Source organism: Trachurus trachurus (genome assembly GCF_905171665.1).
Source record: "Trachurus trachurus genome assembly, chromosome: 21".
In the NCBI taxonomy this organism is placed as follows: Eukaryota; Metazoa; Chordata; class Actinopteri; order Carangiformes; family Carangidae; genus Trachurus; species Trachurus trachurus.
Window position 1 is genome coordinate 33072784 of NC_139899.1, and position 19408 is coordinate 33092191.

The 19408-nt window shown below is 38.7% G+C and overlaps 1 protein-coding gene across 1 annotated transcript; it reads right to left on the reverse strand.

The window, feature by feature from the left end:
- Positions 1–2073: 2073 nt before the first annotated feature.
- LOC311004381 (coenzyme Q-binding protein COQ10 homolog B, mitochondrial) lies at positions 2074–17292 on the reverse strand. Its single transcript, XM_083996433.1, has 4 exons — positions 17229–17292; positions 16919–17148; positions 6636–6737; positions 2074–2355 (listed from the first exon to the last, which is right to left on the reverse strand). Exons 2-4 carry the CDS (start codon positions 17102–17104, stop codon positions 2188–2190), a joined length of 456 nt encoding a protein of 151 aa, XP_083852559.1. The 5' UTR covers positions 17105–17148; positions 17229–17292; the 3' UTR covers positions 2074–2187.
- Between the last annotated feature and the right edge of the window lie 2116 nt (positions 17293–19408).

Consider the following 19408-nt stretch of genomic DNA (forward strand, 5'->3'; position numbering starts at 1 on the left):
TAACTTACGTATATATTTCAAACACTTTAATAATTGGTCATATTTTAATAGATACTTTGTGGAAATAATTAGTAACGTAATTATATTTTCACTATATTTGATTTTACACATTAATAGTGTTTGAAATAAATTGATGCATAATAATCATGATAATCGTAATCCACCTTTTTCCGAACGTCAAAAACGTAGCCTGTTTTGCCGGTTCTGCTCCTCCGGTGGAATTTTATGTTTACGTTTCCATGGTTTCGGTAGTCGAGGTAAATGCATGGATTTTTTTTTTTTTTTTTTTTCCCCCAATGCAAATCTGTAAAACGCATGGCTCATCACACCAGCTTTTTTTTAACAATGGAACTGTAAAAGCCAGCGTTAATAGATCCGATGCGTTTACCGCAACTATGACGACAACGACTGAAAACCATGGAAACGTTTAAACGTAAAATTCCACCAGAAATGCAAAACGTTGGGAAACTTGTTGTGGGCACTGTGATTATGGCTGCGTTCCGATCCACAGTTTACTTGGACAGAGCCCCCTACTCCCTGCTCCCTGCACAGGGAATCTGCCGTAGGAAACTTCATTTAACCGATATTACACCAATCGGAACACCCTGCAACGTCACAGCTGTTTCCGGTCGAGTTTAAAAATAAAGTTTTTAAGTTTCAAAATGTTTCACGCCACTATCACCGTTTAGACAGATCTGAAATGATTGAAGAAACATTACTATTTCTGTGTGCACAAGCAAAGCAGTTTTGTGTTACAATGCGTGGTATTTATTCAGTTTCGGGGCGTCAGGGTGTGTAGAAAGCATCAGTGGCTCAGCTGACAGGAAAGCTAACGGCTGTCGCTAAGCTAACGGCGGTAGCTAAGCTAACGGCGGCAGCTAAGCTAACAGGACGTCAGCTGTTAAAACCCTCCCGTTGTCGGACACGACATGAAACTACTCCTGTTAGCTCAATCATGTTGTAACTAAGATATTCGCCGGAAAAAATATTTTTTCATGGAGCGTTTATTGAGCCACTGAGTTATTAAAGTTAGACAGGTAACCATTAGCCCTGCCAATTTACGTAACGCACGTAAAGACGGTTTACGCACGTAAACGGACCGCAATGGCTGATGGGTAATATCGGTTGTCAACATCCGGTGAACTGGGCGAAGTGAGGAACCGTTGTTCACTCCCTCCCTGCACAGTTCACAGTTCCCTTCAAACTGCTCCCTGCGGTTTGGAACCACACTGAACATGGCGGAACACCCTGTGCAGTCCACTGCGCAGGGAACTTCAGGTCGATCAGAACGCACCCTATTTCTCTGACGATAATCGTGACATCCCCAGTCCAGGGTTCCTACACATTTGAAATTTCCAAATTCCATACTTTTTCCAGACTTCTGGGTAAAAAAATTAAAATAATTTGTGATATTTGAATAAATAGTTGTGCATTATATAAAAAATCATGCAATTAATCATTTGTTTTCATTATTCTGAATGTGTATGTCATTATGTAACCAAATAATTTCCAGGAGATTGTAGCTATCCACAAGTTTCCGAACGTCATCTATGGTCAGAACCGGAAGCCGGTTTTGCCGGTTTGGTGGAATTGTACGTTTACGTTTCCATGGTTTTCAGTCGTTGTCATAGTTGCGGTAAACGCATGGATCTATTAACGCTGGCTTTTAACACGGATGTCAATTTGTGTGATATCCACTGTTAAAAGCTGGTGTGATGATCCATGCGTTTTACAGATTTTCATTGAAAAAAAAACAAACAAAAAACATGCATTTACCAAGACTAGGCCTACCGAAACCATGGAAACGTAAACATAAAATTCCACCGGAAGAGCAAAACCGGCAAAACAGGCTTACGTTTTTGACGTTCGGAAAAAGGTGGATAGGTACAATAGCACATAGAAAATAATTAATCCAGATAACTTCAGATAAGACCAAACCCAGATAAGAATTAAGATAAATATATTTCCATACAATAATTTCAATTTTCCATACTTTTCCAGACCTGGAAATATATAAAATCAAATTCCATACTTTTCCATACTTTCCATACTTGTGTAGGAACCCTGCCAGTCTCTACTCTCCATCTCCTTCCTCTGGTGTTGGCATCGGGCGTATGTGTGTGTGTGTGTGTGTGTGTGTGTGTGTGTGTGTGTGTGTGTGTGTGTGCGTTGCAGCAGGGGGCGGGGCTACGTGTGGTGGACCTCGTGGAACATCAGCTCTCGGGGGATGGCGGTCTCGGCGCCGTAGACCTTGGAGGCTCGGCGCTCGAACGCCGACACCATCTGCTTCACCACCTCGTCGAAGAAGACGTGAGCCAGCTGAGAGTGGAGCAGCGAGCGGAACTCAAAGGAGATCTGGGTGAACAGACAAAGAGCCAAACTCAGACACGTGGAAGAAGCAGCACATGGAGAAAGGAGAGAGCACACACTTGGCTTCTTGGTTTCAGACAATTATTGATCCAATAATCGATCAGTTCTGACCCACTGAGCAGAAACACATCTCACATGGTTTGTCCTTCTATGTACTTTTCATTTATTTTTCTTTCTTTCTCTCTGCACTAAGCACTTATGTATTTATTTTTTTGTATTTTATTTCCTCTGTACTTGGTTTTATGTAAAGCGTCTTTGACAGCTGTAAAGGTACGACGGAGTATTAGGGTCACATTGAGAGAAAAAAAAAACACAGACTTCGAGAATAAAGTCATAACATTACGAGAATAAAGTCGTACATTTCATACAAGAAAAAAGTCATAAAATTGCAAGAATAAAGTCATAAATTTACGAGAATAAAGTCGTACATTTAATACGAGAAAAAAGTCATAACATTACGAGAATAAAGTCGTAAATTTACAAGAATAAAGTCGTAAATTTAATACAGAAAAAAAGTGATAAAATTGCAAGAATAAAGTCATAAATTTACGAGAATAAAGTCGTACATTTAATACGAGAAAAAAGTCATAACATTGCGAGAATAAAGTCGTAAATTTACGAGAATAAAGTCATAAATTCACGAGAATAAAGTCGTACATTTAATACGAGAAAAAAGTCATAACATTATGAGAATAAAGTTGTAAATTTACGAGAATAAAGTCGTACATTTACGAGAATAAAGTCGTACATTTAATACGAGAAAAAAGTCATAACATTACCAGAATAAAGTCGTAACATTACGAGAATAAAGTCGTACATTTAATACGAGAAAAAAGTCATAACATTATGAGAATAAAGTTGTAAATTTACGAGAATAAAGTCATACATTTACGAGAATAAAGTCGTACATTTCATACAAGAAAAAAGTCATAACATTACGAGAATAAAGTCGTGAATTTACGAGAATAAAGTCATACATTTAATACGAGAAAAAAGTCATAACATTACGAGAATAAAGTCGTGAATTTACGAGAATAGAGTCGTACATTTAATACGAGAAAAAAGTCATAACATTACGAGAATAAAGTCGTAAATTTACGAGAATAAAGTCGTACATTTAATACGAGAAAAAAGTCATAACATTACGAGAATAAAGTCGTAAATTTACGAGAATAAAGTCGTACATTTAATACGAGAAAAAAGTCATAACATTACGAGAATAAAGTAGTAAATTCACGAGAATAAAGTCGTACATTTAATACGAGAAAAAAGTCATAACATTGCGAGAATAAAGTCGTAAATTTACAAGAATAAAGTCGTAAATTTAATACGGAAAAAAAGTGATAAAATTGCAAGAATAAAGTCATAAATTTACGAGAATAAAGTCGTACATTTAATACGAGAAAAAAGTCATAACATTGCGAGAATAAAGTCGTAAATTTTCGAGAATAAAGTCATAAATTCACGAGAATACAGTCGTACATTTAATACGAGAAAAAAGTCATAACATTATGAGAATAAAGTTGTAAATTTACGAGAATAAAGTCGTACATTTACGAGAATAAAGTCATAACATTATGAGTATAAAGTTGTAAATTTACGAGAATAAAGTCGTAAATTTACGAGAATAAAGTCGTACATTTAATACGAGAAAAAAGTCATAACATTATGAGAATAAAGTCGTAACATTACGAGAATAAAGTCGTAAATTTACGAGAATAAAGTCGTACATTTAATACGAGAAAAAAGTCATAACATTATGAGAATAAAGTTGTAAATTTACGAGAATAAAGTCGTACATTTACGAGAATAAAGTCGTACATTTCATACAAGAAAAAAGTCATAACATTACGAGAATAAAGTCGTGAATTTACGAGAATAAAGTCGTACATTTAATACGAGAAAAAAGTCATAACATTACGAGAATAAAGTCGTGAATTTACGAGAATAGAGTCGTACATTTAATACGAGAAAAAAGTCATAACATTACGAGAATAAAGTCGTAAATTTACGAGAATAAAGTCGTACATTTAATACGAGAAAAAAGTCATAACATTGCGAGAATAAAGTCGTAAATTTACGAGAATAAAGTCATAAATTCACGAGAATAAAGTCGTACATTTAATACGAGAAAAAAGTCATAACATTATGAGAATAAAGTTGTAAATTTACGAGAATAAAGTCGTACATTTACGAGAAAAAGTCGTACATTTAATACGAGAAAAAAGTCATAACATTACCAGAATAAAGTCGTAACATTACGAGAATAAAGTCGTAAATTTACGAGAATAAAGTCGTACATTTAATACGAGAAAAAAGTCATAACATTACCAGAATAAAGTCGTAACATTACGAGAATAAAGTCGTAAATTTACGAGAATAAAGTCGTGCATTTAATACGAGAAAAAAGTCATAACATTATGAGAATAAAGTTGTAAATTTACGAGAATAAAGTCGTAAATTTACGAGAATAAAGTCGTACATTTCATACAAGAAAAAAGTCATAACATTACGAGAATAAAGTCGTGAATTTACGAGAATAAAGTCGTACATTTAATACGAGAAAAAAGTCATAACATTACGAGAATAAAGTCGTGAATTTACGAGAATAGAGTCGTACATTTAATACGAGAAAAAAGTCATAACATTGCGAGAATAAAGTCGTAAATTTACGAGAATAAAGTCGTACATTTAATAAGAGAAAAAAGTCATAACATTGCGAGAATAAAGTCGTAAATTTACGAGAATAAAGTCATAAATTCACGAGAATAACGTCGTACATTTAATACGAGAAAAAAGTCATAACATTACCAGAATAAAGTCGTAACATTACGAGAATAAAGTCGTAAATTTACGAGAATAAAGTCGTACATTTAATACGAGAAAAAAGTCATAACATTATGAGAATAAAGTTGTAAATTTACGAGAATAAAGTCGTACATTTACGAGAATAAAGTCGTACATTTCATACAAGAAAAAAGTCATAACATTACGAGAATAAAGTCGTGAATTTACGAGGACAAAGTCGTACATTTAATACGAGAAAAAAGTCATAACATTACGAGAATAAAGTCGTGAATTTACGAGAATAGAGTCGTACATTTAATACGAGAAAAAAGTCATAACATTATGAGAATAAAGTCGTAAATTTACGAGAATAAAGTCGTACATTTAATACGAGAAAAAAGTCATAACATTACGAGAATAAAGTAGTAAATTCACGAGAATAAAGTCATACATTTAATACGAGAAAAAAGTCATAACATTGCGAGAAAAAGTCGTACATTTACGAGAATAAAGTCGTACATTTACGAGAATAAAGTCATAAATTCACAAGAATAAAGTTGTTCATTTAATACGAGAAAAAAGTCATAACATTACGAGAATAAAGTTGTAAATTTACGAGAATAAAGTCGTAAATTTACGAGAATAAAGTCGTAACATTGCGAGAATAAAGTCATAAATTTACAACTTTATTCTCGAAGTTTGTGATTTTTTTTATTTGTCAATGTGGCCCTAATACTCCGTCGTAGTAGAAGCACTGTATAAATAAAATGTATTATTATTATTATTATTATTATTACAATTAAAGGAGTAGATGTAGATGTTTTTTTTGAGGATCTGTACTTGAGTTTTTTTTTTACATCAGGACGTGACCGGTTGATGTTGAGCAGCTGTGGTCATTGGTCATGTGACCAAAAAAAATAAATAAATAAATAAATAAATAAAAAAACACACGCTCCTTAGCTTCAGCTCTGGATATCCCTCCTCTTTGTATATGTAGAATGTTGGCTATTTATTGTGATATTATAGCCCCTATATCTGTTGTTTTCTATAAAAAACTAACAAATAGAACTTCTTAACAATTGGCACAGCTGCCCCTATTTATATACATTGTATGATGTTGTGTATTATATTGTGTTTTGATATGGTTCTCTTTAAGAATGTCTTTAAAATAATATATATATTTTTAAAATGTTCTTACTCATCATGTTATACTTTATGATGTGTCTATGTGTTAATTGAATGTTGTCGCCCCCCAACAGGTGAAGCTCATCACTAGTTGAGCCCCCCAGTCCCCTGATTGGTCAGTCCCACCGGGAATATCTGTATATATGAATCATGTTTGAAATGTTTTTCATATGCCTGATGAAGGTCACAGTTGTGACCGAAACGTTGCTTTAATAAATTAATTGAGAGTGAGACAGTGTGCGGGAGCTTTTTCTGAACTCATGTGACAGAGACAAAGTGTTTCCTCCACTCACAGAGAAGTCCACAGTGCAGGTGCGAGGGTAACCAGGGAGACCGGGGCTGAAGCGCCAGACCGTCTCCAGGTGGTTGAAGAGTTTCCCCTCCGAGCAGGAAGCCTGACGACACAGTTAGGAAACACTGACTCAACTGTCTGTTACACTGCTTTTTCTACAACATGTTCAGTTTTTTAATATCAAACTGTTCAGGTATGAAAACATGAAGGAAAACCAACAGGAAGGATGAAGACTACAGTTAGCTGAAATCATATAGTTCTAGATTTATTTTAGAGCTAATCTAGTAATCAATACAAGTTGTAGCAGAGAAGATCAGTAGGTCAACCTACAGACCCCGGATGTTGATAACAGCTAACCCCGGACTCAGAGGGGAATAGCACTAGCCTATCACAACTAAATATTGGTGAAATGAAGGAGTTTCTCTGCAGATAATGTGTTATTTAGAGGCTGCATTCTGCTGCCCTGTAGACTCCATTATACGGATATACGCGCCTCTCGACTGGAGCTCATTTCATCACAACGACTCGTAATGACACCAAAGTTATCTGGGGGAGGAAATGATCGGATTTTATGCTAGAAATAAGGTCCAGATTGGAAAAAAACGCTAATTATCCTTTAAAGATTCCTCATGGACTCTCACTGAGTTGGTCCAGTCAACAGTTGGGTGATTGTGACTTTGATCATTTGTGACCCGATCCATCAAAATGAGTCACAGTGACCCAAATTTCAAAGTTGAGATTTTGGTATCAATGGAAAGATTAGAAAATAAGCTTTAAAATGATACTCTAGTCAAAGTCATACATTTGATGGTTTTCTAGATGTGGCCATTTGAATTACGATCTCCTACTCTCTTATTCCGTTCTAAAACCTGAGAAAATAGCAGTTAAAGTTTTTGCCGGTGACTCTGGCATCTGTTCCTATACCACGTGATTACAAGCACCCTATACGGTCCCTTGTTGCCATAGAGACACCATTCAATGACCCTCGGAAAGCAGAGAATCTCACAATTCAGATGCTTTTTACAGCTCGTCTCTATCATACACGGTTCAGAAGTTGTCATGTTTGGACTTCCGGTCATGGCGGCTTAGCGAACGGTCGGGTCAATTCAGCCCTCCGGTATATTCTGAGATTTAACTACGAGTAAGGCCCTTTTCATAGCTTTTGGGAAACAGACATTCACTAGGGAAGCACAATGTCGACACCGAAAGCCTTTGGACCAGGATACCAAGAAAAGAAACCGACCTACAACCTAAGAGACTCTAAAGCGTCGGCCCCAGATAGCAGCAAGCTAACGCCAGCAATGGCTGCCAGCAATACATTACACACTTCGGTTCCGCCCGCGTGGTTCTCCGCCGAAATGCATAAGTTCGCGGAAACAATTCAAACCTCCGTCACGACCCGACTACACCAGGTGGACGCCGCATTGGAAAAGATGAGTGAAGCCATTCACACAACAAACACGAGAGTCACCGCACTGGAAGCCAAGAGCTCCGAATACGAGGCCGCCGTTGTGGACCTGCGTCAGGGGCTGACGGAGCTGGAGCGGCAGCAGCAAAAAGAAGTGATGGAGCTCAAAGACAAACTCGACGACTATGAAAACAGGCAACGCCGCAAAAATCTGAGAGTTGTGGGGTTCCCGCTGGGAGTGGAAGGGACTAACGCTGTGGACTTTTTGGAAAAATGGCTACCGGAGATCCTGGGACTTTCTGGCCCGATAGAGATAGAGAGAGCCCACCGCGCGCAGCTGAGACGCCCGAACGAGCAAGGAGCGCCCAGAGCCTTCGTTCTCAAACTCCTCCGCTACAGGGATGTGACCCAGATACTAGACGCCGCCCGCAAAAAAGGAGAGCTATACTATGGCAACTCCAAGATCATGATATTTCCTGACCTCTCGCCCAGGCTACATCAAAAGAGAATGGCTTTCATCCCCCTGAAAAAACAGCTCCGACAAGCAGGAGTGAAGTACGGGATTCTGTACCCGGCCATACTCAGAGTGGACACGCGATCAGGTGGGACCAAGTCGTTTGACTCAGCGGAGGCAGCCTCTTCGTTCCTGCAGAGAGAATACCCGGAGGTAATCTCATCACGTTAAACGGGACATAAACGGTATTTATGGAGAAGACGCACAGAGCCCAATAATACTCAAGACTGCTATTTAATTTTAAAAGGGACTATCTGTCAAGTTAAGTTAAAGTAACATATTTGAAAAAACGCGTTGTTGGTCTGAGCACTGGTTTCAGAGTTAATTGATTTCCAAACTGTGTATAAAATCATTTACAGTCTGTAAGCAGCTGAGATATTTTGTTACCCTCTTTGTCATATCCTCTATATTGTGCTAATTTTGGACTCAATTATAAACATACATTATTCTGAGTATATTGGGCAGAATAGTTTGTTACGGTTCAGATTGAATGTAAACAATCAAAAAGCATACGTTTCATGCAATCCAGCCACTGCCTCTAATATAGGGTCTACTCAGAGACTTATATGTATCAATGCTGGAGGGCTGATGACAACCTAACTATGTTCACAACGCTTTCATCACCGCATAAGTTCAGTGTAGGTAAGAAGACCTCGATAGGAAATGAGGTCATTATAATAGGGATTTGTTATTACTGGTTTATTCAGATGTGTGTTTTTTTTTTCTTTCTTTCTTTTTCTTTTTTTTTCTTCTTTTTTTTCTCTCTCTTTTCTTTCTTTTTTTTTCCTTTTTGCCCCTTCCTTCCACATTTTATTTGCAACAGTCGGGTATGTGGACTCTGCTATATATTGCCAGTCAACTTAGTTCCCATATTAATATTACTTAAATAATGACAAGTACACCCATGCAATACAGATGCTTAACCCTCAATGTTAAAGGTATCAATCATTGCATAAAAAGAAAACGTATCATTAATTACTTAAAGCAAAATCAGATAGACATAGCCTTACTGCAAGAAACTCATTTGAATGATACCGAGCACTCAAAGTTAAAACAAGGTGGCTTCAACCAGGTATTCTTCTCTTCCTTTACCTCACGAGCTAGAGGAGTGGCTATATTAATTAGCAAAAAAATTCCGTTCAGACTAGAGTCCACCTGCAAAGACAGAGGAGGGCGATGGGTGACTATTCAAGGCTCCATTCTCTCTCAATCTATCACCTTAGTCAACATATATGCGCCCAATTATGATGATCCTCAGTTTTTCCATGATATTTTTTTTAATCTACCAAATCCTCCTGACGAAACTTTCATTGGTGGGGATTTCAATTTAGTGCTTGATCCTATCCTAGACAGGTCTTCAGCAAAGCAAACTACCCTAACACAAGCAGCAAAAAAATTAAAAATAGAGCTCCGAAACTCCGGCCTCTGTGATACAGATGTTACTGGTTCAAATTTGCGGGGTTTGTCCTGCACTGCAGGATCGCGTGATCGCGTGACTTTTCACCACAACTGTTTTCCTCTAGGTGGCAGCACCGTACTAAATACTGCTCAGACGTTTTGGGGACAATGCTGACAGCCTGATAGCCGCGATTAGGAGTGGCGTTGTTCATGATACAGAATACAAGAGGATGAAAGGAGAACTAGCTGCAGACAGTAAATAATATAGTAGCCTCGTTTTTCAATGACAAAATGTAACGACGGCAGCTACAGTAGACTATAGCCCACGTCTCACTCTCTTTTTTCGGTCATCTGTCTCGTCATCTCCAAAATGTGTTTTTAAAATGAGCCAACTACAGTAGGCTACTGTGCAGTAGTGCCGCAGATTTCTCACTCCGCACCTTGTTTGAGAGTGCAGCTGGATGATTTCTTGTGAATGAACGGGTCTGTGTCACTTTGGGGCTGGGCGATAAAACATAGGATAAATAACTTTCCCTCGATAGAAGACGCGGCCGATACAAAGTGACACCGTCAGCCATGCAGCCGGCCTGGACTTTTTATTTTTAATTATGAAGGATCATCTACGCAAGGCAAAGATGATAGCATCAACAAAACACGGCGTAACACACGCGGCTGTATGGGACAGGCTTTTATTTAATTCAGAACAAACCGCTTAGCAAAAATGGAAAATATAGTCTATAATAATTAATTGATCTGTTGTTTGGCCACTGTTTGAAAATAACCCGAATTATGAGCAAATAATCTGATCCAGAACAGCAGTCATAATCAGACTTCTTCTAAATAAACCTAAACATTAAATAACTGGGTCAGGTCGGACCATGGGGTTATTTTTTCTCTTCTTCTTCACAGGAGAAGAGGAGGCTATGTGCAAAGTACCACATTAACATCTCTATTCATATAACGCCCATCGAAACAGCTGATTTACATGTCGGCCGTTAAGGCAAGGCAAGGCAAGGCAATTTTATTTGTATAGCCCGTTTTTACAAACAGTTTGTCTCAAAGGGCTTCACATGGCATCGTAGCAACATCCTCTGTCCTTAGACCCTCACATCGACTGAGGAAAAACTCCATGGAAACCCTTTTAACAGGGAAAAACAGGAGAAACCTCAGGGTGAGCAACAGAGGAGGGATCCCTCACCCAGGACGGACAGACGTGCAATAGATGTTGTTACAGACAAGAAAACAGTTTACAGTTTGTCACAGAATGTGCGGAATATGGAAATGTTAACACATGGCGATTGGCCATTCACGCGGCTTTGTTCTTGGTTTCGGCCAATCAGCTTATAAGCACATGGCTAATTATCAGCTTTCAACCAATCGCACTGTTTTAATGTGTGTGTGTGAAAGTTATTTTCTTTAGTTCATTTTCGTTTCTTTTGGATTTTTTTTACAACAATGTATCAATATAATATTGTTTTCGTTTCATTTCGTTATAAAAATCAATCCCTTTTCTTTGAAACAATGAGATTGAGCAGCTAAAACTCAATAAACTCAACCATGGCTTGTCTTATTGTTAATCTGAACGCACATGTATAAAGGGCAGAGTCAAGGCAGCAGATAAATCACAAAACATCAACGCGTCCGTGAGCGCAGCGCACCTCCTCTTCTCCTGTGAAGAAGAAGAGAAAAAATAACCCCATGGTCCGACCTGACCCAGTTATTTAATGTTTAGGTTTATTTAGAAGAAGTCTGATTATGACTGCTGTTCTGGATCAGATTATTTGCTCATAATTCGGGTTATTTTCAAACAGTGGCCAAACAACAGATCAATTAATTATTATAGACTATATTTTCCATTTTTGCTAAGCGGTTTGTTCTGAATTAAATAAAAGCCTGTCCCATACAGCCGCGTGTGTTACGCCGTGTTTTGTTGATGCTATCATCTTTGCCTTGCGCAGATGATCCTTCATAATTAAAAATAAAAAGTCCAGGCCGGCTGCATGGCTGACGGTGTCACTTTGTATCGGCCGCGTCTTCTATCGAGGGAAAGTTATTTATCCTATGTTTTATCGCCCAGCCCCAAAGTGACACAGACCCGTTCATTCACAAGAAATCATCCAGCTGCACTCTCAAACAAGGTGCGGAGTGAGAAATCTGCGGCACTACTGCACAGTACTGTAGTTGGCTCATTTTAAAAACACATTTTGGAGATGACGAGACAGATGGCCGAAAAAAGAGAGTGAGACGTGGGCTATAGTCTACTGTAGCTGCCGTCGTTACATTTTGTCATTGAAAAACTAGGCTACTATATTATTTACTGTCTGCAGCTAGTTCTCCTTTCATCCTCTTGTATTCTGTATCATGAACAGCGCCACTCCTAATCGCGGCGATATGTGATACATAATCATCAAGTCATAAAGCAAGACAGGCTTTATCATATTACAATAGTTTCTGTGATTTAGGCAGTGTATACAGTAGTTAGTTCTAGTTTAATAGCCTAGAGTTTAAGCTGTGGATTACTGCACAGATCACTGAGTCATCCGCCTGTCGTCCTCCGTTCTCACAGATGCCACCTGGCGGTTGTTTTGGCACATTGAGGCTTTTCATTAAAACCTCTTGTCTCGCCAAAGAAAAAAAATGCATGAGTCTTGTGCCGTCTCGCGTGGACCACGCGTGAAGTCCGCAAATTTGAACCAGTAACATCTGTATATGGCGTATGCAGAATCAACGGACAAAAGAGTACTCCTTTTATTCTCCAGTCCATGACAGCTACTCAAGAATTGATCTCTTCCTGGTCCCTCTAGCTAAAGCTCATACAATCCCCCCTTGTGAATATTTAGCAAGAACTATCTCCGACCACTCTGGGCTTCTGGTTACGATCCCTTCTACCGAGGCATCTGGTTCTCTTAAAAGATGGCGTTTCAACTCTTATTTACTCAACGATTCTGAATTTATAGAATTTGTTAATAAACACCTAGACCTTTTTTTTCGAAATAAATCAGAATTCTGCCTCACCTAATTTTGTTTGGGAATCAATGAAAGCCTACATAAGAGGTCAAATCATATCATACACCTCTGGCAAACGTAAAATATATAGTTCAAAGGTGGACTCTCTGGAAAAAGAAATAAAAGAACTCGAAGAGCTACATCTAACATTACGTAACACAGAAACCAAACAAAAACTCAGGTCAAAACAATTAGAATACAACACTATAACTACTCGTAAAATAGAGAATGCAATGAGAAGGACAAAGCAAAGATTCTATGAGCAAGGGGATAAAGCCGGCAAACTCCTTGCCTGGCAGATTCGTCGGGAGGAAGCCCAAAAAGAAATACATATTTTGAAATCAGGTTCTAATACAATTACCAACCCCAAAGAGATAAACAATATGTTTAAAACATTTTATGAAGCTCTCTACTCTACTCAAGGTAATTTTCCTGAAAAAACAAAAAACTTTCTAGATAAATATGACCTCAAAAAGCTTAATGAGGGAGCTAAGGAGAGCATGGAAGGAGTTATCACAGAAAAAGAAATATCAGAAGCCATCTCCAAAATTAAGTCAGGGAAATCCCCTGGGTTGGACGGCTTTCCCATTGAATTCTTCAAGACTTTTCTCCCTAAACTACTTAAACCTTTGCTATTGATGTATAATTATGCTATTGAAAATGGAAGACTGCCAGAATCTTTAGAATTGGCGCTAATTACGGTTCTACCTAAACCTGGGAAGGACCCGAAACTATGCAGCTCATACCGACCGATTTCACTTCTATCCACAGATTATAAAATATTCTCTAAAATACTATCACTGCGATTAGAAAAACATATCCCAGATTTAATACACTTGGACCAAACTGGATTTATCCAGAATCGCTCCCCATTTGATAATGTTAGAAGGCTTTTCAACATCATCCACGCCTCTGAGACAGATAACTCTCCTACAATTGCTGTGTCGTTAGATGCGGAGAAAGCTTTCGACCGTGTAGAATGGCCCTATCTTTTTGATGTAATGAATAGAATGAATTTTGGCCCTACTTTTATTAAATTGGTTAAGATGTTATACAGATGCCCATTGGCTCAAATTCAAACAAATAATGATATTTCTTCTAAAATTACCCTCTCACGCTCCACAAGACAAGGCTGCGGTCTCTCGCCTTTGCTATTCGCGCTGGCAATAGAACCATTAGCGACAGCAATAAGATCCCATCCATTAATTAAAGGTAAACAGATGGGGGGCACCACCCACAAAATTTCGTTATATGCGGACGATATCCTAATTTATTTAACAGAACCGGAATCGTCAATACCCACATTATTAGAAACATTAACCGGATTCGGTGTTATCTCTGGATATAAGATAAATCTCAGTAAGAGCGTTGTTATGCCACTTAACACAGCGGGGTCTCAAATATCGAGACATAACATACCCTTTCAATGGTGCTCTGAGAAATTAACATATCTGGGCCTTCAGATCCCCAATGTATGCTCAAAGGCTTTCTCTCTAAACTATTTACCTTTATTAAAAAAAACTGAAGCGGAGCTTAACAGGTGGATGAACCTTCCTCTGTCTTTGATGGGTCGAATCAGCTGTATCAAAATGACTATCCTACCGAAATTTCTCTTTCTGTTTCAGATGCTACCCACGGCGATACCTAAATACTTCTTTAAACAGCTACACTCAGCTATATCTAGATTTATATGGAAGGGCAAAATTCCCAGAATAAAGTTAAAAATCCTTCAGGGAACATCTCAGGAAGGTGGAATGAAACTACCTAACTTTGAAACGTATTACTGGGCAGCACAATGCCGGGCGGTCTGGGTATGGAAAGCAAATTTACAACAACCCCCCTCTTGGGTACAGATGGAACAGCATGATATTAATTATTTTTGTCTTGCATCGATTCCATATGTTCCTTCACTCAAACAACTTTGTACGCTGACAACAAACCCATTCATAAAACACACCTACAAAATGTGGTCTGATTTACGTAAAAAGACCCAAAGTAGCCAACCCTTATATGACCTTACTCCCTTCCATGCGAATCCGTTTCTACCAAAGGTCCTAAGAGATGGCATCACCCAGGCGTGGTTCACAAAGGGAATTAGGACATTTGGGGACTTGTACAAAAATGGGGTCCTAGAGTCATTTGAAAATCTTACAGCCAGGTACAGCCTTGATAAAAAGCACTTCTTTAAATTTTTGCAACTCAAGCATTACATTCAAACAGAACAGGGGGGCAGACTTCTACCAGTTAAAAAACAACCCTTAGATAATATATTGAGCAGCAAAAAGGAGCTCAAGGGGTTTATATCTCACATGTATGCTGGTATTAACAGTCTGTTCGAAAAAGAGGGACTTAAGGTTAGGGAAAAATGGGAGGCTGACCTGTCTCATAACTTTGAAGATGCTGATTGGACTGAGTTATGTGAAAAGGCCCAGCGCTTTTCCCATAATAGTAAACATATAATAACCCAATATAATCTAATACATAGAGTCTATTTCACCCCCGAAAGACTACACAAGATAAATCAGACAATCTCTCAATACTGTCCAAGATGCAAATCCGAAGTTGGCTCTCTTCTTCATATGTTCTGGTCTTGTTCACAATTATTCAACTACTGGGAAACAATACTTAGAACCATATCCAGGACAACTAAAATAAATATTCCATCTGAACCAAGGTTAATTTTATTAGGGGACACATCGATGCTGCCTGTAAGGGGCAACAAAATCAGATTCATAAGAATAGCTTTGACAACAGCTAATAAATGCATAGCTCTTAAATGGAAGGATGAGCACCCGCCCCCACCCTCACTCTGGCTTAGTGAACTGACCTCTTGTATCCCCAACGAAAAAATAATGTATAATCTAAAACAAAGGCCAGATAAATTTGAAGGAGTATGGGGTGGTCTAATGGAGCACCTGAACACAGCCGACATAGCTGATTGAAGAGTCACGCCAAAGATAGACGTAGTTGCCGACTAGAGAAATCTAACTATCTATATTTTGTTTAACTTCTCCTTTTACTAATCAATGTATTTAAACTATGTACTTTTCTCCACTTGTTCTATCTCATTATTAATCTATTTATTACTACTTGTTGTCATTATCACTATTTTTATTTATTTATTTATTTTTATTTATTCTATATATTTTTTTAATTTTTATTATTATTTTTTTTGTTGTTGTACCTATTCTATGTCTTGATCCTACTGTATTATAATTTGTATTAACTGTAAGTACATTTTTGATATACAGTATACCAGTAATGGGAAACGGGGGGAGGGAACGGGAGGGGGGTTCGGGTTGAAAAAATATGTTCACAATAAGTCACTGAAACACTTGTCTTGAAAATGGAAAAATTCAATAAACAGAATGTTCAAAAAAAAAAAGAAGTTGTCATGTTTTGTTGATGTTTTGTAAAACATGTGCAAGCGTTGTGTCGTTGCTACGTTCGGTTTAGCATCGTGGCTACGTTTGGTTTAGCATCGATGCTACGCTCTGTTAGCGTCGATGCTACTCGGTTTAGCATCTGCTTCTGTCCCCGTCCCTTCTCGTCATAGAGGCACCATTCAATGACCGTCGGAGAGCGGAGAATCCCACGATTCAGACGCAGTTTACAGCTCGTCTCTATCATGAACGGTTCAGGAGATATTTCATGTTTTGCACCGAAGCAACGCTCATTTTCAGAGGGTTTAAGTTGCAAGTCGACTTTAATCATCATTTTCGTGCCTTTTCTCAATTATCTGGACTGTAAAACTTTGGGAGATTGTTTTTGAATGTCATTGCTTTGAAATTAGGGTAAAATATTTTTTTTAATTTTCTATGGGTTTTCCACGTTATCAGCTGATTATCTAAAAATTGAACGTTGCGACTTCCGACTCATTTTGATGGAACGGGTCACATTTGGATCAACGAGCCTCGACCAGTGGATGTGGAGGCTTCAGGACAGTTGTAGGTGTTACCTTGACCAGGTGGGGGCGCACCGTGGTGACCAGGGAGGTGTAGTTCTCCATCACGGGGGGGAAGCCCACGGCCAGCTTGGCCTTGCTGAACCCAGACCTCTTGAACACCACGTCAGACTTCTTGCACCAGGGGACAAAGTGTTTGTAGTTTTCCACGCCGGCGACCACGTCATAGATCTCCTGCATGGAATACCTGGAGAGTCAGGGAGCGGGGAAGAGAACCATGAGTACTACACACACACACACGCACACACACACACACACACACACGCACACACACACACACACACACACACACGCACACACACACACACACACACACACGCACACACACACACACACAGAGGAGCTGCAGGGCTGCACGTCAGGAAGCAGATGAAGGTCAGTGATGGTGACATAACACAACACGACACGACGCAACTGCTGATGACCCACTTCTGATCCGAGTCAATGTGGAGCAGAGAGAGAAATTAACCAAACCTCTCACACTTTACCAACCCCCCCCCCCCCCCCCCCTCTGGATGTCCCGAGTTTCAGAATGAAAGTCGTTTTGGACTTGTTTTGGACTCATAATGCATTTTAACAACATCCATGAACAGTGTTGGGTAGTAACGCGTTATTAGTAACGCCGTTTTTTTTTTAAGTAACTAATAACGTAACACGTTGTTTTTTTAAAATCAGTAACTCCGTTTCCGTTACCAAACGCTGCGTTACTCCGTTCCTTTCCGTTCCTTTGGGTGAGGTTTTACAGCGGCACACACTTCCCATAACATTCTAGCGATCAATAAAGTTTTATTGAATTGAAAGAAAGACACTGCAACACTGTGAAAAACAAAGCGCTTTGCGGCCGCCCTCTAGCGTCCCAACTCAGTCAAAGTAAGACATCCTCAATATTGTTTTGCAGTTCTGTTAGGTCAAGCTGCTGCTGACATCATGCAGCATGATGATGATGATGGTAAAATTTTACAGATGAAAACACGTTTTTTCATCAGCATCAGTACAGAACTGAAATGACGGTTAGAGGGGAATTCAATCAACCTTTATTTAATGGGAGCATTGGAAAAAAAACGTTTTAAAGTAACGAAAAAGTTACTTTTTCAGTAACGCATTACTTTTTGGTTTAAGTAACTGAGTTACTAACTGAGTTACTTTTTTAATGAAGTAACTAGTAACTGTAACTAGTTACTATTTTTCAGTAACTAGCACAACACTGTCCATGAATGACCCTTCGCCTCCGCCTATGGGTTTTTTAATGTATTTTAAGTAGGGATGTCACGATTACTTGTTTTCACAATTAACCGCGGTATTAAACACCACAATTAAAGCAGAAGTAAGTGGTCCGGTCGTTTTCGCTAATGCTGCGTTCCAGGCAGGCTTTTGAAATCGTAAATTACAGCTTCAAGTCACAACTTACGACTTTGTAGCGTTTCAGGCAACCCACTCGTGTTTTTCCGACCTGTTTTACCGGTGAAAGTCACTATAACGGCCACTCGTAACTTCCGACCGGTGAACTCGTACCAGATCAAACTGGTACCACTTCACGGTCGGAAAAATACGAGTTTCCTTGAACGCACCATAACAGTCCTCGTCGCTACGTCGCCACATTCACGGCGTTCCTTGGCTGCACACACAGCCCTGCATGCCGTTCTCTCTCCTCATTGGATAAAAACTGTAGGATACGATAAAAGTTTTCTCCTCGGCTCAGAGCAGAGCAGAGGGACTGACAGACCCGTGTTTCAGACCAAACACTCTATGTAAGTGATTGCTGTCGGAAGATATAACTATTTAAGACTTATATTAACACAAATATATCACTTACTTCTTCTTTAATTAATCGTCATGATTCCTAAATACCGTCACTTTACAAAAAAGATTATGTCGGAACTATATTGGCAAATAAGCGCCAAAATAAAGGTAAATGCACAGATAGTGTGTCATTTGTAATAAAAAAAATGTAAATAAACTTTTTGGTATAGATGACAATTATTAACTATATTATTTTGTGTATATAATAATTAACAGGGGTGCAAACTCATCAGGGGTATAAAAGGTGACAAGATACCGACCCCCTAGGGGGGTCCGGGGGCATGCTCCCCCGGGGAATTTTTTTTAAAAACCAACTTTAAAGGTGAATTTACAGTCAATTTTAGCATGAGACTAGGGTCCAGATTTACTCAGGTTTGCACAGCTTTTGCTCCTGTTAAACCTGCACAATCTGTCTCTCTGTGTTTGGTTTTGAAACACGTGAAGAGGGTCTTCAAAGACAAACAGAGGGGCAGATTGCTCAGCCTATGCAGGTTTAGCATGAGCAAAAGCTGTGCAAAACTTGGAGAATCTGTCCCTTGATGTCAATCAGATGAACCTTGCAAACCTTGCCTTCAAACTAAATAAAATTTAATACAGACTGATTGGTTCATTGTGAAACATTTATTTATTGATGTAAATGTGTTTTCTGTAGGCTACGTAGGCTATGCTCCGAGGCAGCGCTGC